General features: G+C 40.6%; 1 protein-coding gene across 1 annotated transcript in view; it reads right to left on the minus strand.

Annotated features, from left to right (window-relative positions):
• glra1 (glycine receptor, alpha 1) overlaps positions 1 to 26,577 on the minus strand; it is a 125,640-nt gene that overhangs the window by 37,958 nt on the left and 61,105 nt on the right. Inside the window, exons 3-6 of the mRNA XM_061048579.1 lie at positions 18,914 to 18,981; positions 8,381 to 8,604; positions 2,862 to 2,944; positions 1,185 to 1,322 (exon numbers count right to left, since the gene is read on the minus strand). Of these exons, the coding sequence (XP_060904562.1) occupies positions 1,185 to 1,322; positions 2,862 to 2,944; positions 8,381 to 8,604; positions 18,914 to 18,981 (513 nt within the window). The remainder of the gene's footprint in view (positions 1 to 1,184; positions 1,323 to 2,861; positions 2,945 to 8,380; positions 8,605 to 18,913; positions 18,982 to 26,577) is intronic.

Consider the following 26,577-nt stretch of genomic DNA (forward strand, 5'->3'; position numbering starts at 1 on the left):
GCATGGAGCTGATGAAATGTACCATCAAAGTTCACATCGTGGTTACATTTTATTTGTCCTGACTATCTCTGTGCCCCTCAACTTTACACCCCAAATTAGATCAAATGAATTCATTTGAATTCTGTCACAGTGTTCAAAAACTAAACCTCTACAGCTCCATTTGTCTTTTTTTCTGTCTGTTTCAGACACTCAGATTGTCAGCCTTACATGTATGTGCATTTATAATTTGTGTTTTCTCTGGAGTGTAAGAAAAGGGGAGCGCTGAGGTGAACTGGACAGATGGTTTTTAGCCTCACTTGGACGACCCTGAGGGAGAAACAGAGCGTGGCTCGTCCTCCTCTGTGCTCTGTCAGACTCTCCCTGCTCCTTTCTTTTTATGATTTCTGCAGCTCTCACTTGTTTTTCTTTTTTTCATCTGCATGCTTTTCTTTTTCCTTTCTAGCGATTTGATTGCCACACGATGCATCCTCCAAATAATTTTTTTCTCAGCCTCATATTTCTTGCTGCTATGATAATTTCTCGCCTATTGACGTTTATTACATTTTTTGCTTTTGTATTTTCTCAGTCTTTTCTACTACTCTGTCCCCCCTTTTTTTCGTTGTCACCACCTTCCCATTCGACTTTAATTAAAATTGAAATTCTGACTCATGCAGTATTTGAGTAAAATGTTGGATATACAGAATACAATCCTGCCTCTACATTTCAAAGAACATCTGATTCATCCGTCTGAATTTAGTTACATTATGAATAAGCACAGCTCATGAGGCTTTAGAATATCATTTCTACTTTATTTTATTTACACTACTAACCTCTTTTGCCTGCCTTGTAAACTAAACATGCTTCATACCTACATAAAGCCCTTCATGTGTAGTATTACGACGTTATGTACAAGAGGTAACCGTGCTCAGGCCCAGTAAGTCCTGGAGCAGTGTGAGTGCAGGCCAGCGGGGGAATGGGGATGGGGGGGAAATAATGCTTAAGCTGTGTACAGGCCAACTTTGCCTAGTTTAAGTGCTCCATTTTTCACCTTGTGTTTTGAGAATATGACTCTTGAAGCTCCATAACACTAAGTTTACTTGATAAGATTTTCATTATTTTGTTGTGCATCACAAAATAAATCAGAGAGACAGTAAGGAAAAAGTCTGAGGACGTGAGAATCCACACCTCCTCTTCGTCTCCCTCACCTGTATTGTAGTGCTTGGTGCAGTAGCGCAGGTCCTTCTCCTCCTTCAGTATGAACTGAGGCAGCGTCAGGCCGTCGGCCACCTGCACGGCTCCTTTCTCATCCCACTCGAATATGAGGTCGTTCATGGTGTAGCCGACTGCAGACAGAGAGAGAGAGAGAGGGAGGGAGCAGGAGGTTAGACTGATTCCAGCTCTGTGTGGGTCGTTCCTTTTTATTTTTCTTCACCTGAGCAGGAAAATGATTTCTCTGTCTGTGCAGGGGGGCAGAGTTACACAGCAGGAGGTCGAACCCCCTGCAGGGTTTTTAAGGGTCAAAGGAGCATTTCAACACATACTGAAAACTTGTTTTATCTGCGTGTCACTGCATAGTGTGATGATCGTACTGCAGCGTACACAGCTCTTGAACTAGTCCGGTGAACATGGTAAATTTGCAGAAATAACATGTATTCAAGGGTGCAAATCAGACGAAAAGACGTGATCACAAGTAGTTCACCCTTGAATGACATATGCAGCAAGTAGAATTTACACTTTTTTGATTTATTTCAAGATAAATCAAAAATCTTTTCATTCCTGCGTCTGAAATGTTTATATTGTCTGGTTACTTTTCTCCTCAATGAAACTCTGATTGAAAATATTTAACATTTTTTAAGATGCATAAAAAGAACCAACTACTTGAGGGGAAAAACATAATTTGCAGCTTAATGAAGAAAGTAATGAAGGTTGGAACAAAGAGAGAAATTACTTTCTGAATTGTGATTTTTAAAGAGGACATATTATACCCCTTTTCCCACCTTTTCAAACAGTCCCCTGTGGTCTAAATTAAACATCTGTGCTGTGCTTTGGTCAAAATATAACATGAATCGAGCACCAGAGGAGGTTTGTGACCCCGTATAAAGCAGCTCTCTCAGAACGCTCCATTTTGGTGTGTGTGTCTCTTTAAATTTTTGTTTTGTTTTATTTTGTATTGTTCTCTTAGTTTTTTGTTGTTGTTTCCTGTCAAAGCGTCTTTGAGTATTTAGAAAAGCGCTATATAAATCTAATTTATCATTATTATTATTATTATTATTAAATGCAATGAGCCCCCCTGAGTTTTCCCGGTAGACAAAACTCCTTCGCTAGTGAGAATAAAAAAGGCGGACCTGCGCAAAAGTTTAATCTCGATCATCTTGTTTTTATGATCATGGGGAGCCAAAATCAGAACTGAAATTAAAACCCAGCTGTAGAAGAAGGTAAAAAATAAAGTAAAACTTGACACATTTAAGACTGCCACATGAAACAGTGTCAATACTAATTCCGCACTAAAAGATGTGATTGTCCCCAAGTGAGGCAGTGACATTATGAAGTTTCTCACTTTCTGTCGCTTCCTCCTAATACTTTAAAAATCAGAGCTGACACCAGATATCAGAGTGGTACCGCTGGGGTTTGTATTGTTCCTTCTTTCTTTTATGATCACTGACCCTTTGTTCAAGAAACAGAAACTGTGTGAACTTCAGCTGCGTGGGTTTGATTCCTCTCACGTCTGCTCAATGAATGAAAAGGCCACAGAGAAATCTATATCATACCTCTCCCCCTGCCAGCTGCTTTGTGACTGATGCACTGATGCTCCCCACGTACCCCTCACTCTGTGTGTGTGTGTGTGTGTGTGTGTGTGTGTGTGTGTGTGTGTAATTACTCACAGCTCTCCAGCTGCATGATGCAGGTCTGGACATCCATGGGGAAGTTCTTCAGATCCATGGGACAGGCCAGGATCAGTGTTATTCTGCAAACACACACAGACAGGAACACACACACACACACACACACACACACACACACACACACACACACACACACACACACACACACACACACACACACACACACACACACACATTATTATTCAGTACTAACAGGATTACTCAGAGCTTTATCAATGTTTCTCATCCAGCCAGCGGCATGCCATCACACCGAACATGGACATCTTAGATCAAGGTGTCGTAAAAATCAATACATTCATTTTGAGGCATTTTATTAAAAGTAAATTGAGCCATTATTAGGAGCATTTATAGTATATACACAGATTTTTGATCTCAATGTCAGAGTAGGGCTGCTACACACTGCTACGCAGTGAGCGCCCTGGCACCTCTCCAGCTACCATACCAACTTCCATGCTGGACCTCGGTCCACCCCAGGACTTGGACCGGCCACCCTCCGGTCCCTACAGACTGAATTACTGCCACCCCCATCATAACCTGGGTAACTGAATAAATAGTAACAGGAATGGAGATTAGGGTTTCTCTGCAGGACTCAGCAATTCTTCTTCTCTGCTGGAGGACTAACAGGACTGAAAAACCTGTTGCTAAGCAGGCGTGAAGCAACATGGGAATTAATCTTGTTCTATGCAAGGATGATCTGTGAAATTACTCGCGAATATTTAAAATGTTGGGGACAGCCGATGCAGCGTCGTGGTGACACATTAAGGGTTTGTGCGTCTCTGTCAGCAGGATTAATTACTGCCGTCACATGGAGGGAACGAGTCGACATTTCCCGGAGATGAATGGAAAAATCTCATAGATGATACGATGCATAACTGAAATTAAACACTTTTAAAATGAGATCTCAACCATTTGAAGAAAAATAAATAGAACAGTCTCATATATTGTTAATGCTCCACTCTATATTAGCCATCAGTGCAGTGTTTGCTGTTAGACAACTAGATTAAGATTATTTTTTGGAGCTGCTTATTTGAAATAAGGTACAATGTAATCATCTCTCTTTTTTACATTTAATCAAATCTATTACCAATTAATTACATTTCTTTATAAAGCTCTTTATCCTTTTCCATGTACTAAAAGTCCAGAAGGCTATAAACTGTCAACTGATGTAAGGATCACAAAGATCCCTGCAAGTATCAGAACTTTGGGGCTTTCAGATGAAAACATGTTAATCAGACTCTAGAACTGAGATAATAAGAATGCATTATCAATATTCAATTCAGGTATAAAATACCAAACATGAAAAAATTTCCAAACTGGACGAGGAGTGCTTTATGTGCTCATGAGAAAATGAAATTCAAAGATGAAACACCTCTGACCACTGATGAAAACTATTTGTGGTAATTCAAAGATTCTGAATATCTCCTTTAGTTAAGATGATATTCTTTGTTTTTATCAGGGTTAATAATTACCTGAAAACATCATTTTTAAGAAATATTCTTAATCTTCAATCTTCAACACACTAATATACACAACCTGATATTTCTGTATTTCTTTTTCTGTATGTCAGCACAAACCACTGTATTTTAATGTGAAGGACAGTGTTGAGGCAGTATTGTGTGGCTGTCCTGTGAAAGCTCTTTTTTGGGTTTGTCAGCACAAATACATAACATGTTTGTGACATGAGTTCTGTGTTCAGCAGCCTTCAGGGTTTTCTGCTGGAAAACTCATTCCCCTGTGAGAGAAGAGGTCAACTTAGACGTATTATTGAAGCCTCAACCTAGATTTCTTTCGTATAACCGCAACCAAGTCGTTTTTTATCATGCTAAACCTGACGGAAAAAAACAGTCTCAGGTTGATTAAGGTGTGCCATAAAAAAACTTGTGGATTAGGTTTAGAAATAGTTAGACTCAAACTGGACATGGTTGTTGAACTAGGTAGCAAAATAACTGATACCAAAGTCCAGCATTTCTAACTTTACAGAGAAACATATGTTGGATACCCTCTTTGGTGTGATGGAGCTGGTCTCGCTCTGATCAGTCAGTATGAACTTGGCCTTCTGCACTTTATTAAACGTACTACTTCACATGCCTTACATGTAGTCACGTGATGCTTTACTGATTTTTTTTTCATAGTCTATATTGGTTTCATGTTTATTATGGGCTGTCCTATGGTTATGTCTAGTTATTTTATTTTATTTTTTCTCATGGTGCAAGACAAATTCACCTCGAGGCAATATAGGTCTCATCCATTAATTTCACTTTAACAAAAAGATCTGAAGTCATGTGATATATGTGAGGTAAATCAAATCAGTTAAAATAAATAAACCTTGCATTTCTGGTATTGGGATTTGAACTTCCTGGATGAATACCTGAGTTGATCTGATTTATTTCCTTTGATCTGCAAGGTCATTCCAGCATTTGATCGTCCTTAAAAATCTTTACCTGAATCAGGTTGATCCTACTTTTTAAAAGTGAGCTGGATTACGTGATAAAAGAAATGGATCTGGATGAAACCTTTTGAACAACCAGGCGTATAGGTGTAAATCTCACTAGCTCCTCAAAATAACAGAACTCCAGCCCCAGCTTTTTTTCCCTGCAGACTCTTATAGTAGCTGTCAGTAGGTTGTCGAGTTGTGCAAGAAGGTGATGTCTCTGCACACGCTCAGTCGCTCTGCTCTGCTCTAACAGGACACCCTCTACTACAACATATATATACACACACACACACACACACACACACACACACACACACACACACATTCAGCCGGCCTGATGTACCAAAGAAAGTGTGCCGCGTCTGCACATTGTTGGAAGTCCCTGACAGGATGCTGAATAAACGTATAACACACATGATGTAGCCTCCACAGATGTCCCACTTTTTCAGGAAGAGGGTTTCAGCTCTGTGGTTTTCTGCCCTGCTGCATCGTGACACCTAAATGCCAAATGCTGACAAAGTTAGAGCCTGGCTTTCTACTCCAAAAGCTTTGGATGAAGCTGAGCCTAAAGTCCTGCCGCTGCTTCTCCTCCAGTACACGTAGAAAAATAACTAAATACTAATGCAGTATAGCTGCCCAATTTGATAACCTCGACATGAATAAAGATATCTGATAACACAATGTCATTTTAACAGTTTTACCCCCCCCTCCTAAAAAAATCATGTTAAGTTAGAAAAGACAACTAAAGAAACAAGAATAATTTAGATCAGCATTTACCTTACATCATGAATTAAAATATTCTTCATTATTAACAGACTAACATAACTGTAGTTTTGTACAATTGTTAACTATAAACATGAACTATTTAACTAATAAACTCATTTAAAGTGTAAACTGAACTTTGAGTTAGCTCTCTCGAAGCATGAACAGGCACAACACTGATGATATATTTGTATTTTGTGCCTTTCCTGTGTTTAAGTTAGTTCCACTTACGTACAACAACTACTCTATAAAGGTAAGTGAAGAAGTGCTAGAAACAAGAGTGAGTGATGGTAGGAAATGGGGGATGTACAGTGTTTTCACTTTTGATTGATTTGACCGCTTCTACGTCCTCTATATGACTACATTGCCTTACGTCTAATTCTGTCCTGACAGAGAGGGATTATATATCATATGATGTATTGGACTTTGTCAGAGGAATGTAAACAAAGGTCATTTTAGGCATCTGAGTGAAGGAGACTGCCAGATTTCTTATGAGGTTGGTGTCGGATGTCAATCTGAGGTATCATAGCTGTCTTAAGTTATCAATTTTCCATATTTCTTCCCTGTTTATCAATTTATATAAAGAAAACACTTTTTAAATAAATTGTGATGTTTTTGATTTTGTAGAATTATTCAAAGCATCATACATTTTCCTTTTGATTAAGCGCCCCTTGAGCACAAATGGTACCGTGCATCAGTGGGACGAACACCCCGCATTTCCTTTTGAAGCGCAGCAGGAGATTGGACAACATATGAATCTGTTCGTCCATTCTCAGAAAGTTCACTTTCATCTTGGAGGACTTGCACCCATCTGTCATGACTTCTCCTTTCGCTGGTACACTGTCTAGCAATACAACGCAAAGAAAGAGTAAACAACATTTACCGCCCCCCCCCTTACTCGTCTGGACGGTTTAATATCCTGAGTCGATACGCCGTGTCTGAGATCGAGCTGATGAACGGAGAGCTCGTTCTGATGGTGTCAAGTTAAAAAATGAAAGCCACAGAGTGTGGAGCACGTGGTTCATCCCGTTTTTCCGAAGATATTTATAAAAGGGCCAATCTCACTCCTCTTCCTCCTCCTCCTGCTGGACATGAAGGTGAAAACTGCAGGCTGATAACAGATCAGACGCGCTGCAGGAATACTAACAGGCTGAGTAGATTACAACGGCTGCTGCAGCGCGCTCTCATTCGCCCCTGAGCAGAGGCAATAAAAGTGAGGAGGCAGAGGAGGAGGAGGTACCGGCAGGCTAAAAGGTTTGTCGGAGGAAGGCGGCTATAACTCTTGACAGCCTTGAATGGAGTGTCTTGGACATACAAAGAAAAAAACAGAGCCTTGTTGAAAATTAAACTTCAAACTTTGACGCAATAAGACCGATCTTGAGCAGAGGATGGAGGTCTAAAGGAATGCAATAAACAACCAGTGAGAGCAGGAGTGACTTTCTATCTTCCATTAAAGTGCTTTTATATTTGAATGTTTTAATATAACCTCCAAACGTGTTACCTTCTTACTTCCCCTTTATACACAAAAAGGTTGCGATTTTACTCATTGAGCGCTTGTGTCTGTAATCGTTTCAACCTCTCCCCGGATTGTTCATTCAGTTTGATTACGCCCATCAGCTGCTCTGATAGTGTGTGTGTGCGCACACACTGTGATAGTTTGATCACATGACTAAGCAGCGTGCAGAGTGACCGGAAGAAATATCAAGATTGGAATGAAAAAAAACACATCGATTTTTTTTTTCATGCAGTGATTACTAACATCTAAACAGACGTCTATGAAATATATTGAACAAATGATAGCTTTGGTTGATTTTTCCCTTCTCCCCCTCTTCCCTCCAAGTTTCTGACACCCCCTTTGTGCCCACTGGCAACCCCCCCCCCCCCAAAAACATCAATTTAGCCCTAAGCAACAAAGATAATTAACCATCACTGGTCTGCTGGATAAATATCTAGCCTATAGCTAATCCAGTTTTGGTACATTGAAACATTGAATGACTGGTGATTGTGTATAAAATTATCTGGTTCCTTTTGGTACCAAGTGAACCTTTAAGCCATAACTGTTTCAATAAGAAGACGAAGTCAGCTTTTGCCCCAAGGTCATTTGAATTAATTTGTTGCCCACAAGGCTAACTGTGAGCTACTGCAGAAACCTGCTAGTGCTCCAATTCATACCTCTTACTTTGTTTATAGCAATGGTTGCACAGCCTCATGGGTATCAACGTATTTAAAGCCATCCACCATACTGATGTGACAGAAAACTAAAGACAACATGAAGACATGTCTGCGTGTTGCCAACACTCACCGTATGCTGTAGAGCACGTTGCCGTTTTTAGAGATACGTAGCAGCTTGTTGTCGGTGGTGACCTCGTGGAAGTTTGCCCCCTTCTCGTTGGCAAAGAACAAGTCAGGTTTCCAAATGGAGTCCAACATGGAGGGGTCGAGGTCCAGCGAGTCGTCGGGGTACTCGCTGTAGGCCAACCGAGGGTCGTTCCACTGCTGTCTCAGAAAGATGTTCACTCTGTAGTCCTGAGAAGAGACGGAGAGACCAAAAGGTTGTCAGACAACTAGTGATACATCTACACATCAATATTTTCTGTCGGCTATGGAAGGATGGGTGAAAAAATGGTAATGATGTATGTGATTATCTCACACAAAAAACGTATTTAAAAATGTTCCCATTCCGTGAAACCACTATTTTAATATGGACATTGGTGGTATAAAGCTTAGATCTCAAACCAGGGTCTGTTTCACACATTTCACGGCGTCCTTGTCTCCACAGGACAAACACAGAAGTGATTCAGGTGATTTAGAAGTCATTTAAGATCATTAAGATCATTGGGTAGCGCTCTAGCTTTGGTATGTAGTCCATCTGAAGTGAGTTGTAATGACCAATCAATGTGTGGATACATTCAAAACACATACACCATAATGCAATCCCAGGAAACGTGATATCATCAGTTGAGCATTGAGTGTTTTATATCTACAGATTCATCCAGGTTAGAATACGGTCGTAAACAGATGGCAACTCCTTACCCAATCTTAATTTGCTAGTTGGACTGTAAACAATGACCAGATTTTACCACTGCACAGAAAAAGGAAGTACTAGCCTAGATATCTGTTTTCAGTTATCTGGATATCTCCTTGCTAGATTGGAAACCCAGGAATGTCATAGTCCTCAGAGGTTTGCTGCAAGATAACTGCCAATTGGTTCCAAGATTGCACCATCAGAAATGTAACCATGGGACCATTCATGCAACAAGTTCTGTTATTTCATGCATTGTTTACATTGACCACTCTTTGCACCTCTAAAAGTGGATTAAAAGTATTTTATCGAATCACAAAACTGGGGCAAAGCAACAGACAATCTAAGGGTTTCCAATGTCTCCACAGAATCTTCCAAAGCTTCTTTAGCCATTCAGTGGAGAGAAATGAACATCAGGCCTACACCGAAAAAGAAAACCTTTTTCAAACATTACAAAGTTTTGTCTTCATTGATTCCTTACATACCTCATCTTATAGCTCATATTATACTATCACGGCAATCAATACATTTTTTTTTTCCTTCGTACAACCACCCCAGCTGCATTCTCTGGAGGTCCAAAATCTATCCAAAGCAAGCGCGGCAAAGCTGGAGGGAAATTGATTCAGCGGAAAAATTAAATTACAATAAAACGGCAAAGGTTATAAAGCATAAAATCCCAGAAACACCACCAACAGAGGGTTGTAAAAATGTAACCGCAGGGAAATGTTCTCTTTCAAATAAAGAAAGGGAAGATGAGAGACAGGGAGGGGTGAAAAAGGCTCATAAAGGGTCACTTCACTGCTGACTTCAGAAGCTGTCACTCCATACAGAGAGATAGATGGACAGATACGGAGAGATGTAGAGATGGAGTGATGGACATGATTCTATGGTTGGGTGAGAAGGTGGTTATGGCTCTTCATCTATATGTCATTTCCTGCTTTATGTGAATGAAAGATATTTTACAGATCAAGGTAAGTCACGGCAGTAAGCCTTATCAGAGATTTGTGTGTGCTGCATCAGATCCTCCTCAGCCTCTGTAACCACGCAGAAAAAACACGTTTTCAGAAATGGAGGGGGAATGGACAGGCAGATGGGCGGCTGGGGAGTTGGCCCGTCACAAAGCTGGAAGGCCGATGAAGGTCATTGAGCTGCTGCTCCCTCTTTAGTCTTACACAGGGAGATGAAGAGATACAAGGGGAAGACAGTCAGAGGGGTAGATGAACTGCTACAGGAAGATAGACGGCTGCAGAGTGTTTTTCAAAGACAAGGCCTGTAGGCAGGATGTGTACATTCACAAGTCCCAGATGCAGAGATCATACTTTTGGGTTTATGTGTTGGTTAAACGGCCTGAAAATCACAAGGAAGATTGATTTCTTTAGCAAAAAGTCTTAACATGATGACGTCAGAGCAAAAAGAGGTTGTTAAGGCCCGGAGTGCTTGACTCTAACAATAGCAATGGACTCTAGCTAGAGTAACTTTAGATGTAGAATGTTGTAAATCTATGTATTGCAGATTATACATTTTAATTAATATCTACAAAATATTGACTCTGACTTTTAAAAATTGTACATGTACAGTATGTATAGCCTGAAAAATAAAAAAATACTTGCACATCCCTAAGTGGGTGCTGTATCCGAAAAATAAGTATATATATATTCCTGCCAGACTCTGTAAATATCCCAATGAGAGATTGGGGGATTTAAAATGGGAAACAAAATGTATCTGTTTCCTGATAGTTTTCCTTGACACACCAATAATGTCAGGCTGTGCGTGAGCATCTGTGACCCTTGTATTTGCAGTTTGTCCAGCACCATTGGCACTTGTCGGCCCTTGTCAGTGAGGTTTTCGCTGATTAAGCATGTGGAATTGTGACAGAGAGTGTCAGGGAAAGAAATCACCCTCACAGGCTTTTCAGCTAAGCGAGTGAATGCAAGAAAAGTGTAACGGAGAGCAAGCTGAGGACCGGTCAAGAGGGCACACACAGAGGTCAGTAGATGATTCCAATACAGATTATTTTCACAATGACATGGTTATCATAAAAACAGATCTGCACTTCAAAATATTTTTTATTTACAGCTAAATACTACCTCTGCCTGCTGGTACAGACATGTATTATATTCAATACAAGAACATGATAGTTTGCCATTGGCTGTTGTCTTTGAGCATGCGTTTAAATGCAACATCTAGCCCTGATATATGTGCTCTCGGGCAGCGTTACATATGGCAACAGTCCGCATTAATCACTGATAGTTTGTTCATGTCAGTTTGGTTTGTTTCAGGTGTGATAGTCACTGGAGCAGGACATTAGGGCGCAGTTCTTGAACAGTGTAGATGATGAATTAATGGAGATGCCACACATGAATCTAGGGGAACAGATACTTGAAACAGATAACGTCCAAGTGTGCAAAAAACATTGCACACTTGAACAAAATTGAATTTGCAACACTCTTCATTCGGAAAATACCTGCTCTCTTCTAGTCCTGGCCACTTTTGTAAATATATGAAAATAAAAAAAATGAATTCCGCAAACACTGTTTATCTCAGTTGCTGAAAAATCTAACTGTGGGGTGTAAAACTGAGAAAAAAAAGTGGAAAAAAAAACCCTCATAAAAAATGAAAAGCCTGTGCAAAAACATTGCAGTTCCACCTGTACAAATGTGTGTAGTCAGATGTTTGACTTCTGACTCAGAGAAATCTGCAGATCTTTGCTCTACTGATCTGGATCAAAGACTCAGAGGCTCAGTCAGATTTGGATTTAACGGTTTCATCCAGCTGGGATCTGAGTTGACTGGAGGTTAAATCCAGACTGCAGTGAGGAAATGAACCTCCACAATGCTGCTTTGAGACGTTCATCCTCCACCGTTCAACTGAAGGATCAATACATCTCCTACAGGTCTCAGTGCGTGTGTTCTTCTCCAACATTTGGCTTTTTAAGGAACAATTCAAGTTTAGAGAGTGGGAATACTTTTGCAAGTTTGGAGATTTGCTACAATGTTAATATTTCTGTTCCCTACATGAATTCTTCAACTCATGCCAACACTCTTGACCATCCCAACAAAGTGTGATAAAATATTTTCTTTTTTAAATATTTTAATAGGGGGAACTTTTTCATAGCTTTTATGCAAAGTTATTCAAATAAATAACTTGGGATTGAAGCTGCAAGTATAAATCAAGGAGTCACTTATCAATGTTATGCCAAAACGAATTCAGAGGTTCTACAAGTTCCAATTTTTGTGTCGAAAAAGCACATGCTGTCCCATCCTGCTCCATGCCTTCATGGTTGTTGTTTTGAAGGTTAGAATTAGATTTGTATTAAGGTTAGAGATGGAATTAAAAATCGATCCAGGCAGAAAATATTAACTGTTGCTCCGTCAGAGCTTATAGCCTCCATCGTCCACACTCCATTCCCTGTTCCACAAAAAGAAACAGAGTTACCTTCCATGGCGGGTTGGCATTTAGCTCGGCCCTCCATCCACCTAATTGTCAATTATTCTCAGAATATGAAGCCCGGCCACTTCGGCCAGGCTGGAGTCGTCATTAAGCTGCATGGCGTAGCAGAAATACATTGCATGGACGGGGAACGGCCATGCCAGCAGCTCCAGCGGGTGGCATTTAAAAGACCAATCAGCCACACTAATGCTTCATGTGTGTGTGTGTGTGTGTGTGTGTGTGTGTGTGAAATACAGTCACATGGCAATCAGGCTTAGAGAGACCCTTTCATCATTTATCACTGTTTATAAGACTGAATATCTCTCATGAAACGAATGAGCTTGACCTTTCATGAGTGACTCGCCTCTTCGTCTGCTCGAGAATATGATAAATAAGCTAAAATGGCGCAGAGATGAGGAGGGTCTGTCGGTGGAGAGAGGGAACGAGCCCATGCCAGGATCATCAGTCATAAACCCGCCTGCAGCTCAACACCAGCTCGTAAAGGTCGAGAGTTGATAGAAAAAAACGGCCTTGATGGAGTCGCTAAAGACCCAGATAATTATGAATCCAATGGACACACAAGTCTTGGGTTCTTCAAAGCTACTTGTGGTAGTGTGATCTATATTTTCAGCACCTGGTCTTCATTTCTTCTGTAAGAATAAGTTACATGTCTCCACGATCAGAACTAAGTCTAAGTGATTCCTCATCTATCTCCTTTCGAATACATCTATCCTGCATTAGCATATCTCCTTCTTCATTTCATTCTGGTGGAAAGTGCTTTAGAGCAAGCAAGACTGCATGTTTATATTTCATTGGACAGGAAACATTGAACATCAGATTTATGGCCTTTTTGGATCAAAGATTGCAACATGATTTTGAATTGTGATGATAATGATATTTACTGTTGTAAACTAATCTTTGGTTAAATCACAGGCTTTGGCTTTTATTGGATACGAGTTATAATTTGTGCTCTTCATCAACCAATTCTTTGTCATTTGGCATATGCAATCATCTCCCGTCACTTTATCTTAACTTAGAGAGTTAGTCATAGTATTGTTCTTTTTTTAATCTGGGCTATATTTAGGGTGCTAGTGTACCTCAGTTGGTCTAGATGATACCCATATGTAAAGGCTACAGTCATCGTCTCATTGGTCGCAGATTTGACAGTCCTGAGGAGGTCTTTTTTCTACATCCAGATCACAACATTGTACTCTAAACTCAAAACTAGACCATACCCTCCGATCCCTTAATCCTGGCCCTACATGCCTTGCTAACCTCTAGTTTTTCGCTGTTTTACACACTGCTGTTTTTATGTTCTGATATCCCTTGAAAGCAGTTTATGGAACAATAGATTGTTTCACTGGAAACTCTTCTCAGCTGAGTGGATATCTTCTGGACCATAAAACCTCAGCTTCATAGGTCAGAGGCTGCAGATGGATGCACATTAAGTGAGAGGGGGGCAGGGTGGTGGTGGGGGGGGGGGTTGGATGGTGCCCCATTCCAGGATTCAAATGAGGCGAAAGTCATTTGAGGATGCAATTTTATGGTTTCAAGGTATGATTTAGAAATGGAGTTAAAAGATGACTACTTTAAGGTTTATAAAATAAAGTGTTGTTGACGTGGAGATGGATTTGGAAGCAGGCTTTAGAGGAAGCATGCTGCAGGAGACCAGTATTTGTGCAGTAAAAAGTGGGACTCCAACCATGTGTATAGGTTCATACTCATGGTTTAATATCCTGACATAAGGCCATTGGAGTGTTAAATGCTACCATGAAATTACCATCCTCCACCGCCACGCTGCCATGGAACCATTAGCAGAGGAAATGCTGTACTTACACAATATCGCACTCATTTCAACTCGTATTAAACTCAGGCAGTAAACCACGCATGAAAGGCTGCAATCTTCCTCTTCTTCCTCTCTTCTACACCTTCCCCCGACATCAACAACAACAACAGAAAACTACAGAAACAGCAGCAGCCATATTCTAATTCCACGCCTGTCATCACATCCTGCTGTCTCCCTGGATGCTGCGGCTGCTGCTCAGGTAGGAAGCGGAGGCAGGAGGTTACGGGGGGCCCAGGCGTTATGGCGGCACATCTGCTCAGCTCAGACAGCTTTGCATGGATAGACAGAGAGAGAGTACAAGATGCTGTTTTTTTACTGTGTGGCCTTAAAATAAGCCACACCACAGCAACCAGCAGCAGCAGCAGCAGCAGCAGCAGCTGCAGCATAGTGGGAGGTCAAATCAATTTACGACAGCAAACGTCTCTCCGGTTCTCGAGACGTTCTTTGGATAAAATGACAGGTTTGATCGTTCCACGAGCAGTGGTGCAATTAAACCTAAATCGTGAAATGTGTGAAGAGTTTTAGGTAAGAATCTCAAACTTCTAGAACTTCATGAACATGAAGTGATGAATAGAGAAACATCTTTATCTCTTTGTCATGGTGCTTTGATGATTAGTGTTAAGAACTTTGACTTGCCTTGTTGCTGAAATGTGCTGTATATACATCAATACATTTCCTTTGCTTTGTCTTATTCTATCTTTTTCTCTATCTTTGTCTATTTGATATTTTGTTATAAATTGACCAATAAAGCTGATAAATAACTATAATCATTGTTCACAGTAAAGTAGGTGGAGTTGAGACAAAAAAAAATATTCATGACGCGGATATGACATGGTTTAAATCATCTTTGGAAGAGGTTATCTCTTAAAAGTCCACCAAACTAAACCAGTTTCATCAGGTGTCAGTAACAGCAAAAAGGATCCATCTTAAAGGACTGTTCTATGGTTTATTTTGATGGTTTATTTTAGTTTGAACTAACAAACACAATAGTTTTGCATCAATACAGAGGGCTTGATTTCTCTGGGGAAAAAGAATCACACATTGATAATCATATTCTTTTGACATCCATGTCAGACTGTTTCAAAAAATAACATCCAAAAGAAACCTTAATGCCCTTCTTTTACGGTTAAATACTATAACAGCCACACTTTAACTGGAGAGGAGAGAACGAGCGAGAGATATTCATAAAGTGAAATAAATAAAACGAGAGTGAGAGGGATAAAGCCGGCAACAATACTTTAAATAACACAGTGTAAAGCCTGTTCATAGAGTTTCATATGGAGGGCGAGAGCAGGGATGAATGAGCGGTGAGATAACTGTGTGTGAGCGTGTGTGTGAGTGTGTGTGTGTGTGAGTGAGAGAGAGAGAGAGAGAGAGAGAGCGAGAGTGAGGGAGAAAGGGGCGATAAAGGGAAATAAAGTGAATGAGATTCAGTGTGTGAGGGATAAAGAGTCTGAGAGCTCTGTGCTGATAGCTTACAAATTCACATAAAGTGTATATCCCACCAACTCCGCTTTAGTATGGAGGGTGGGGGGGGGGGGGGGGGGGGGATTTCATAGAAATGAGGGAACACTGCAGGGCTGAGGGATCATATTGATGACCCCCTCTGGTCAATGATTGTGTTTCCACAGCATGCTCTGCGGTCCGTCTCTGGAGCGTACATTGCACAAAATCAGGTTAAACTGTTTAGTTTCTGTGCTTTTCTGTGGTTTACACATTATTATTTTGGATCTGAGGTAAACGATCATGAAAGAATGCCATAAAAATAGGCTCAGGTTGAAACGTATAATCCCCCTCTAAAGTGGAAGGAAATCCCCTTTTATTCCATATCTTTTCTTTTATATATTCATCCTCTTTTTCTTATCAGTATTTCATTGTATTTATTCAAAAGCTACTTTAAATCCAGCACATTTACATTTGTTGCTCCGGTCAATCTTAGTATATGTGAGCCAGTGTGTGTTGTTAGAGAATAATGGATCTAGGGTTAAAGTGTGATTTACAGACTGACAAAAAGTGTGTAAAGTTTGTCTGGGCACAAACTGAGTGATAAAGAATGATAGAAGAATGTGTGTGTGTGTGTGTGTGTGTGTGTGTGTGTGTGTGTGTGTGTGTGTGTGTGTGTTTGAGAGAGAGAGAGAGAGAGAGAGAGAGAGAGAGAGAGAGAGAGAGAGAGAGAGAGACAAAGAACAAGCGGGCAAGCGAGTGAAGAGAGCGCTGAAACAGGAATAAAGCCGTGTACCGCCGGGACTTCAACGCGCACTGCGCCATTCTACCGACTCCATCTATCACTGTGCTCTGGCCCCAAGAGCACTCTGTGTGTATTTGTGTGTGCGCGCGCGTGTGTGTGTGTGTGTGTGTGTGTTGAGGGTGGAGGGGTAATGTAGTCCTAGCTGAAAGCGAGAGCTACACACTACTACAAACAGCATCACTGCATCCAGAAAGCTCGAAGCCGCCTCGCTGTGTGTTGCCTCTGGAGCCTTGAAATGGATTTTCTGCTTTGATAAAACCTGATAAATCCAATTATTTCAGTGCTTTGTTTTGCCTCTAATCCACCCTCTGAGAGATTAGAGCAACAACACAGACTGACTGACTTTTGCCTTCAGAGGGAGAACTCAGTCTCAGCCTCTTAAAGCAAGCCGCTTCTGTTGAGCGCTTGATTGACGTGTTGGTCTGACTGACAGGCTGTCAGGTGGGGGGGGGGGGGGGGGGGGGGTCACAGGCTGCCATGACATTCAAGCCACTAAATTGTACTTATTCTTACAAGCGTGTTTTTACTGGGACATATGAGCATTCATTTAACAACATGCTGACACTGCAGAAACTCCAATCGTAGAAAATGAATTTGTGTAATTACAAGTCAAAATCATCAACCAATTATGAGCCACACGACCTACAGGGGACAGGCCATATGTTCGCAGGTGCGCACGGTTGCAGGAACATAAATGAAAATTAAATACATTTTTCCGTGGCATACTGAAAATTACTTTACTGTAACTTTATTGTGAGTAAACAACTCGTTTCCCCCTGTAGCTTCCTCAGGTTCCATTTGGTTGCAGAGGGACAGCTGCAGTATTGAGTTCCACTATATCTTTTGCATTCAGCTTATTATATTCAGTAAGCCCAAAGGGGGAAAGACCTTGATCACAATATTTATTTGACATGAACTGGGACTTTCCTTGTTTCTCTTGTACATATGATAATGTGTGTATGAGTTGTATTTGTATGTTGTGTTTGTATATTATAGTTTTGATTTGAGTCTGTGACTTGGAATAATGTTTATTGTGATAATTGGTCATGTGACCATTCGTATTTAACCTCTTTATGCCCTATGATTGTGCTGGGCAAACCTGAGGAAGCTACAGGTGTTGTTCGCTCACAATAAAGTTACAGTAAAGTCATTTTCAGTCTGCCATGGAGTATTGATTCTTTTTCCTTTTGTGAGCCGCATTTCCCTAACAAGTCCAGACAAACATCTTAAAAAAAATAGGGCCTGAGTTGCTTGTAAAAAATAAAAATTCTGCCAATGCGGCATACAAAATGTACATGTTGAGCGTTGAGTATCTCTGACTAGTCAATGATGATTGGAGGAAAATTTGAATGACTCCATTCAGTATTTTTTTGAGGTAAATCCCACTTATTATGAATAGAATAAGATCTCTATCCAAATACATATTAAAATTCTGTTTTTTTTATATCCCAATTAAAAAACAATGTTAATCGCTTCAGTGTTACATATGCTTTATCCTCGCCTCATCTGTAAGTGTCACATGCTAAAAAAGGGGGCGTGGCTTTACTGCAGTGCATGCTAGATTAGAAACAAGACTCATTCCCTGAAACACCTCGGAGGACGTGTCCTTGTCTGAGTCGTCAGTGGAAGCTACGACCCTGCAGAGGGTTTGGTTTGCACAGCTGACAGTGTTGATACATTTGAAGAATTAAAACATGTTTTGTGTGTTTTATGGAGGTGAGAGTAGTGAGTGTGTGTCTCCAGATTTTAAGAAACAGTCATGGATCCCGTGGGCGCTGCTGTTGCACCATTGCGAGAACGCACATTACGGTTAAATGTTACCATATAGTGGCTCTCGGCCTTGTTGCTCTGTAAAGGTTGATGCTTCACTTATATTAACACTAATGGATTTTCTGTGTAATGAATCAGCCTGAAATTTCCCCTCCATCGCTTGCGCACACGACACGCTCACAGCGCTGTTATGCAAATGGCGAGGCGATGGTGCGCTCTTTCAAATAAAGTGTTTAAAATGGGAGACAATGAGGCGGAGACATTTCTAAACACACAGAGGGCGGAAGGCTTTTCATTTTTCAATGAAAATGAGACTTTAAAATGCGCCGCAGTCACTCCAATTAATCGCATTCTTCAGGGCAAAATGACCCAACCCAAAATGGAGCTGCGACGAGATGTGACAGTTTCCATTAACTGCCCAACCATCCGCGTCCACAAACACACGAGTGACAAATACATAATGTCAAAATCTGCACATCCTGTTGTATTACAAAGTCGTATTAAGAATAATGGAGCTTACCATTGTTGTTTCAGCGATGGACCCAAAACTGTTGATAAAAATGTTGCAGGTTACGTTTACAGGCGGACCTGCGGAGAAGCAGAGAGGCAGAGAGGGAGGGGAAAGAAACCGAAAAGTTAGATCTCATCTTTTTACAGCGTTAGTGCGAGGGGTTGAAAGACGTAAACCTTGACAAGAAGTTGAAGTGTTTAGAGAAGAGTGCGGAAGAAAATATCCAGAGGAAAAGAAACATCTTTCTGTCGAAGATATTTGACAATGTCACAGCAGCTGCTGTAATCACGTTCAAGATGCCACATCTTACTAACTCATTGAACATTTCAGCAATTAGGCACTTAAAAAAGTACACGTCACAATGCTAAAAATAATAAAGAATAAAACTTACAATTCAGACATTTAAATATAGCTAAGAAATGTATTTAATTGCCCGGTGTGCAAAAGTGGTTCCTAATGTAAAAAAAAAAAACACACGCAGTAAAACCATCAATAGAAATAACTATTTACAGAGCATCACTTTTTCATTTACTACATAGTAAAATGGTAAATGGACTTGAGCTTGTTTAGCACTTTTTCTAGTCTTCTGACTGCTCAAAGCGCTTCTACACCACATGTCACACCTACACGTTCACACACTGATGGCAGAGGTTGATATGTAAAGTGACCATCAGATATCTAATCCCATTCATACACATTTCAATGCAGCTGACGAAGCAGCGGAAGCAACTTTGGGTTAAGTGTCTTCCCCAAGGGCACATTGGCCATGTGGCTGCAGGAGCGGGGGATCGAACCCTCAACCTTACAGATTCAAACGACTGCCACTGAGCCGCTGAGTAACGGCTGAAGTTGACCCACATGACCCACCAGTTGAGAACCACTGACGTAGAGAAAAGACATTCAAAGGTAGACGTACCCAGGACGATGGGCCTTCTAGACAATATAACCGTCATGTGTAGTAAGGTAAATAGTTACTTAATCATGGCAGAAGTCTTGTAACATAACAAGTATCTGTCAAAGGTAACTTTACCCAACAAGGAGCACCGTGACCATCTGAAGTGTGTTTGTGTTTCAGTCCCTGTGACTGGATACCAAGGGCCAGCAGAGAAGACTGAAGCTAAGGTGAGACGATGACAGAGTGCAGGAAGTAAACAAAGTGAGAGAAACAGTGTGGTCAGGCAGCTGTGACGCTCTGCTGAATAAATGAACAGGTCTCCTCTCTGGACTTAAATACCCCGACTGCAGTGTCCGAACTGCCTGGCAACAGCAGCAAGTTCACTCCAGAGTCGCCGAGGAGGAGATTGTGCAAACATCTCATTACAAGTTAAGAAAACTCAAAATAAGAAAATCAATATCACATCTCCTTTGAGGCTTTAAAAGTGCTGTCGGTCAACCCGAGGCGATATCAGAGGCGTTTCAGAGGTGTTTAGGAAGCCAAAAATAGTCCTTCCTCGCTCTCCTTTCAGGGTCGAGACGCTGCGTTCAAGGTTGTTTTCAGATGTGAAGTGAAAGTAAATAATGTTTGAGCCTTTCCTGGCTGCTTCATTGATTCGCTGTTTTACCAGGTTGTACAAACACAAATGCGATTACTCGGCGGACAGAGCGAGGACAGGAGGACAGGTGAGCTCTCATCTCTTTCAGCCAGTGGACATGATATTGACTTTAAAGCTAAATCACAGAGAGTAACCTCTAAACTGCTTTTCATCCATGGACTCACTGGTTTGATGATGACAGACAGTCAATCCAGCCAGTACACTGCGGGCCTACCATTTATTTAAAAAGACTGAGCTTCTGAAAGGTAGGGTGGACTTCTAACATGAGACTAGAGACTTCACTACGGGGCAGGATTTACAGTTTTGTCAGCTAACTTTGGGCTATTCAGGGATATGATTCTGGTTATTTATGCTGCACACCTAACCAAACAGAGAGGAAAATTCTGAAGAACTGAAGAAAATTCAGACAAAAAGGAAAGAAGAAAGCATCAAAGGTAATCACAAAAAATGCAAATAAAATGAATAAAAGTTGTGAAACATGATGTGCTCATAAGTTATAAAGGTACGCATACACAACACCAAACCCTAACCTTACCTCGGCCACTTTAAATGTTTGAAGCCACTTTATTTGTTTCTTTTGTCACAACATTTAACCTTATACTTCTTTCATTCTCAAATGTCCCATCACGGTCCTAGAGGGAAAAAAAATCCATCTAACAATGTACTTGTATATTGTTGAGATGAAAATAAAGAAAGCTTGACTTGACTTATATTATGATGTATTTCATTTTTGACCCCACTTACTAAGAGTAAAAGAACAAGATTACAACTGTCATCCATAGCACAGAAATACACCTGAGACACCTTAAAATGTTGCTCCATCCATCATAATATACCACCTATGAGGAAACCATCGACTAGCTTTCCAAGTTCCTAATACCGGTCCTGTGTACGCTTTGTGTGAGGCAGGATAACTGAATAATAGACATCCCGAGTATGTTGACCTCGCTCTAAATTACACACTTTTGGAAGCTGAAGTAGAGGTTCAGCATCTTATTGCCTTCTTTTCTGAGATTCAGATGATGAAATTCAAACTCCAGTGAGTCGTGAGTATGGTGAGTGTTGGGCTAGAATCTGGAGTTGCAGCATTGCATGAAGATCAGCGATCCAAGGCGAGTCACCTTTTCATCCACTGTTTGCAAAGATTGGAAGAACCTTCTGTGCATTGAAATACTTTGGATCCTGTTCAAACTGCTGTACTGACAGAACTTTTCCATCCATCTTTGTAAAGAGGCAATAAAGTAATACAAACTAAATTATTACAATTTCTCCTCCAAAAGTCCCAAATTGCAATTCTGCCCCTTTGAATAATATAAACGCAGGCCTATAAATATGTAGACAAAGTGCCTTTTTTTGTCTTGATAATTAGATTGCTGCCTTTACATTTTAGCTAAATGTCACAATCCAATTACTGTATTCCTGTTCTAATTTATCCACTTTTCATCAGACCCTGATGTGTTCTTTTATAACATAATGCATTTTGACCAAGGCTGCATCACAGTCATACTGCCATACAGTAGCATGTAAGTTAAAGTCAAACACACACCATGGACACATAGTGAGTGTTTAATGTCCCTGGCTAAACTCAGGGTCTAATTCCACTGTCCGGGGGCGAGCGGGGAATGAAGGAAAGGGGTCTGGGTTATTTTGATGGCCAATTACTCTCCCTGTCACAGTCTGAGGACCGCCGGAGGCCACAGGGGAGGCGTATCATCTGAGAGTCATTCAACACACACAAAGATGCACATACGCACTCCTACAGACACACGCAACTGTGGCTAAGCTATAGAGCAGAATCATAGGGTTGGAGATGCATGGTTAAGAGGGGGGGGGGGGGGAGAAATCCTGAAAGATAGCTGGAGGCCATGGTTCTCTACGTGACATTATGTACAGCATCTCATTAGAACACACAGAAGGTTACTCACAGGAGGACGTGAGGAAAGGATTTAAAGTTACAGATGTACACAAAAAGATACATTTATAAAACACACAACACAGAGGAGTGACATAATTATTCATCAGGTGGGCGTCTCAAACATTTGGAATGAAAGAGTCAAGGCTTTCAAAATTTGCGAAACTTTGGATACTTTTTCGATCTCATGTGTTTCTAAACGATACAACCTTGATAATAATCTCTTATTTTAATGATCGATACCAGCATAAAGTCCTGAAGCTTCCAAAAAACTAAAGCTCTCCAGTCACATATTTAACCAAAAACTCCTGCACACTGTCTCAATTGCACGTTGGCAACGTTTCAATATTGACAACGTATTTGTGCAATTGAGACAGTTTGCCTGCAATGTTTTGGGTGATTATAAAAAAACAAGAAATAACCCAATATTGGTTGGCTAGGACTTCTAAAACAGGTGCTGTAATGCACAAAAGATTTTCACTAGAATCATATCGTAGTTTAAAAATCTGGTGTTTTTGAAAACCCTAGAAAAAGGTGTCAGTAATCTAAAACAGATACTTTGCAAGGATGCATAATGTGGGAGCTAAATGATCACAATAATGTTTCATTCTGCTATTTTGCCATGAACTGTATAGATCAGAGAGATACTCAAGGATATAATCCAACAGCTGCCTGACAGACTGAACAAGATCACCCAAGTATTGGCTCACTTAAATACGATTAAGAAACATCCTGAAAAACACAAACTCTACTGATCTTTCTTTCAATGTTTTCCAATTCTTTTTAAATTCAACAAAATAATCCCGTTATTTGTCCCTAAGAGAGGAAAAACAAACTGGATATTTGATATCAAGAAGATAAATGGCGCCTGAGGCTTCTCTGTAAATAATCGGCCCAGCATGACCACCTGCCTCTATCTTTCTGATGTGCGAAGGCTCGACAGACTCAGTGAGCACGAGCTCTGATGTGTCTAAGAGCATCCGAGGGTTTATCCGTAAACCAGCTGGTATTACATTATCTCTGTGTTGTCTCTCAGAAAGGCTCTCCAGGCCTAACTCAAGTCCTCTGACACATTTCCTCTGCATCCAGGCTTTGTTCAAAATCCCTCCTTCAGAGTCCTCCTCGCTCAGTGGCAGGAGGGAGGCGAGCAGAGGGATATCATAATTTGTCTTCTCTCGACGTCCCTCGCAGCGTATGACGCAAAAATAAAATAAAAAAACTCAGAGGGGAGGAGGAAAAGGAGGAGAAGCTAATGCCTCCTCCTTCTGCTTCTCTCCATCTTTTCTCCCACAGCAGTTCATTTAATAACCATCCAGAGAAGGACGCTTTATAGCCCTCCAATAAAGACAGAAGATGGGGGTGCACCAGAAAACGACAGAATGGAGGAAGAGGCGACAGCTCATTAACCGTCATGGAGGACAGGCTGGCAGTGTGACTCACAGGCTACTGTAGCGGCACGCTCATATCTGCCCCAGTGTGTGTGTGTGTGTGTGTGTGTGTGTGTGTGTGTGCCAAATGGCCTGAGCTACGCACACAAAAAGACATGCCTGTACCTTCTAACAGTACTTTGAAGATGTTATAAAGTTCCTTGTCTTTTGTATGAAATGAAGAATTCTTAATGAATACCTTTTTATAATAAATAAGGTAAAGGTGAGAATGTTATCCCATTATTCTTTGGTGTTTGTTTGAGAATTCTGAAGTTTAAAATTGGATGCCCATCATCATTTTTTAATGTTGCTTCTCCTGTTGAGAGTTTCATCCTATAGCACTGTCTGTAGCTTGTAAAACCGTACAAGAACTGACCGTCATGAGCCATTTTTTACCACCACAATCCTGGTTGGTTTTCTTATAAATGAGGACTAGAGGAGGCTTTGCATTTTTAGAAGGACACAGGAGATTTTTTTTTTTGTCTAAAATAAAATATTTTTTCAGCAAATTTGATTAGATAAGCTGAATTTATTCACATTATCTCTAAAAGATAAAACAAAGGTTGTGCTTTAATGATCCCAAACTGGACAATTTTGATGTCACTTCAGCCAAAATAAAGCAGCATCTGCAACAATCGTATAACAGTACATTTTGACCATCATTTATAACCACATCATGTGTTTGAGATAGCCTTAGATGTCAATTAGAAAAACTCAAATAGTATATAGAGAAGACCAGAAAATGCCAAGTATTTCCCAGTGCGCACCACAACAAACTTAGCAAAAATCCAACTCTTGAAGTGCTTGCTGTGCCTAGTTATAGTTGCTAGGTTATGATTTGATGACTTGTACCTCACAGTTCTTCATGAATCAAGCTTGGATGTTTGCTGTTATGCAGATAGCTGTAACTTACTAACATCACTCCAAGGGTGGATATCAAACTGGTCATTATGGTGATAGAAAAAGTCTAAAAGGTGCAAATATGACCAGTTTCTCAAAACACACCCACAAATGATAGAGCAAGAAATATACTCAAATGTGCGTGACATGTGCACACGTGTGAAAAACAACACCTTTGTAATGTATGTGCAAATGAGACACAAAAAAGGGAAAACAACAAATTCCATGAATACAAATACACACACACACACACACACACACACACACACACACACACACACACACACACACACACACACACACACACACACACACACACACACACACACACACACACACACACACACACACACACACACACACACACACACACACACACACACACACACACATAATCACACATAAACAAATATATACGTACACATAGGCTATGTACCAGACATACACACAACTTGTTCTAAACTGTACTGATGTGAATTCAGGTGCATTCAGGCATGCAGTAAACACACGCACTGAAGGACACATTCAGTATGCATGTAGCTTACAGGCTACACCGCACTCACATACTAAACACATATTAACACACATTAACATTCAGTTTGCACGGATACATAGTGTCTGCACGCCTCATTGCTTTTTAACCTTTTGCAGCTGATAAACATACAAACATGATGCACAGGCCTTGTCCTCTGCACGGATTTAAGTTTGTCCCTGCTGGCCACCGTACATCAAATCAACACAAGGACTATCGACTGCATGATTTTAATATAAAATGTGTATATTGACCTGCTCTTACACTTTACAGTAAATCTATTAAGTCATTTAAAACATTGTTAATTATACTAACGTAATATGTAACTTACCAAAATGTCATAAAACTGAACTGAGATTGTTGAGGGTTTCATACTTTCTAAAGAGAAATGTGAATTAATTATTCATTCTATTCTGTGAATGTTCTTGTGAGATAAGTTTCCGGAGTAAAAGCCCTTGGCATGTCGACTAAAAAGTGAATTTCTCTGAATATGCACGCACATACTCCCTGCCTCTCAAACACACATACACACACATGTGCATGCTGTGGAGGCCAATCAAGTTCAGCAACTGTGCCGAAGTCCTGCTGAGGTGCGTCGGCACAAATAAAACCACTCCCCCTCCCTTCTTCTTCAGCTGAGCTCCACTTTCATTAAAAACAAGTGACAACAGCAATAAAGCAGGATGAAACAAACGGCCCGGCTCGGGCCTCTCAGCACTTCTGCTAACTGCAGCCACTGCAGCCTCTCACTGAAAAAGGGGCTCTAAACAGTCCCTGAGCTCTCTGTGCTCTGTGTGTATGATTTCTCTGTTTGCCACAAACAAACAAAAAATCTTTAGATTCAGTTTGTACAATTTAACTGTGTCACTAACACCACTGCAGGGACACCACCCAGGAGGGGGACTGTGTCTCCAGAAACTTCAGAGAGTCTCTGTTAAGCCTTTCTATGAGACTTCGTATTCTCAGATTTATGTTGCCTTGGACAAAAGCGTCTGCTATATGAAATTATGATAGTGTTACAATGATATAGGGCTTCACGATAAAACAAGTTCAACCTTTACTGACAGCAATGAGTTACCCTTAGTACTATTTGTTTCATTAACATTATACAATAATTCAATTGTGTTAATTTTTGAGTTTGAATGGTGTCTTTTTTCCACCATATTTGAGGTGGACTGATGTTGCTTTGTGCAAAACAATAGCAGTGAAATGTATACGGTAGATATATATCCACAAACAACCATTTTTTAAGAATGTTTCATGGAAAGTGAAACCAGTAACACCCTTAGTTTAATCTTAAAATCATCTGTGTCATAGTTGCAGAGATTCAAACATGGGCAACTACATCC

Source organism: Labrus mixtus, chromosome 10 (genome assembly GCF_963584025.1).
Source record: "Labrus mixtus chromosome 10, fLabMix1.1, whole genome shotgun sequence".
NCBI classification, from domain to species: domain Eukaryota; kingdom Metazoa; phylum Chordata; class Actinopteri; order Labriformes; family Labridae; genus Labrus; species Labrus mixtus.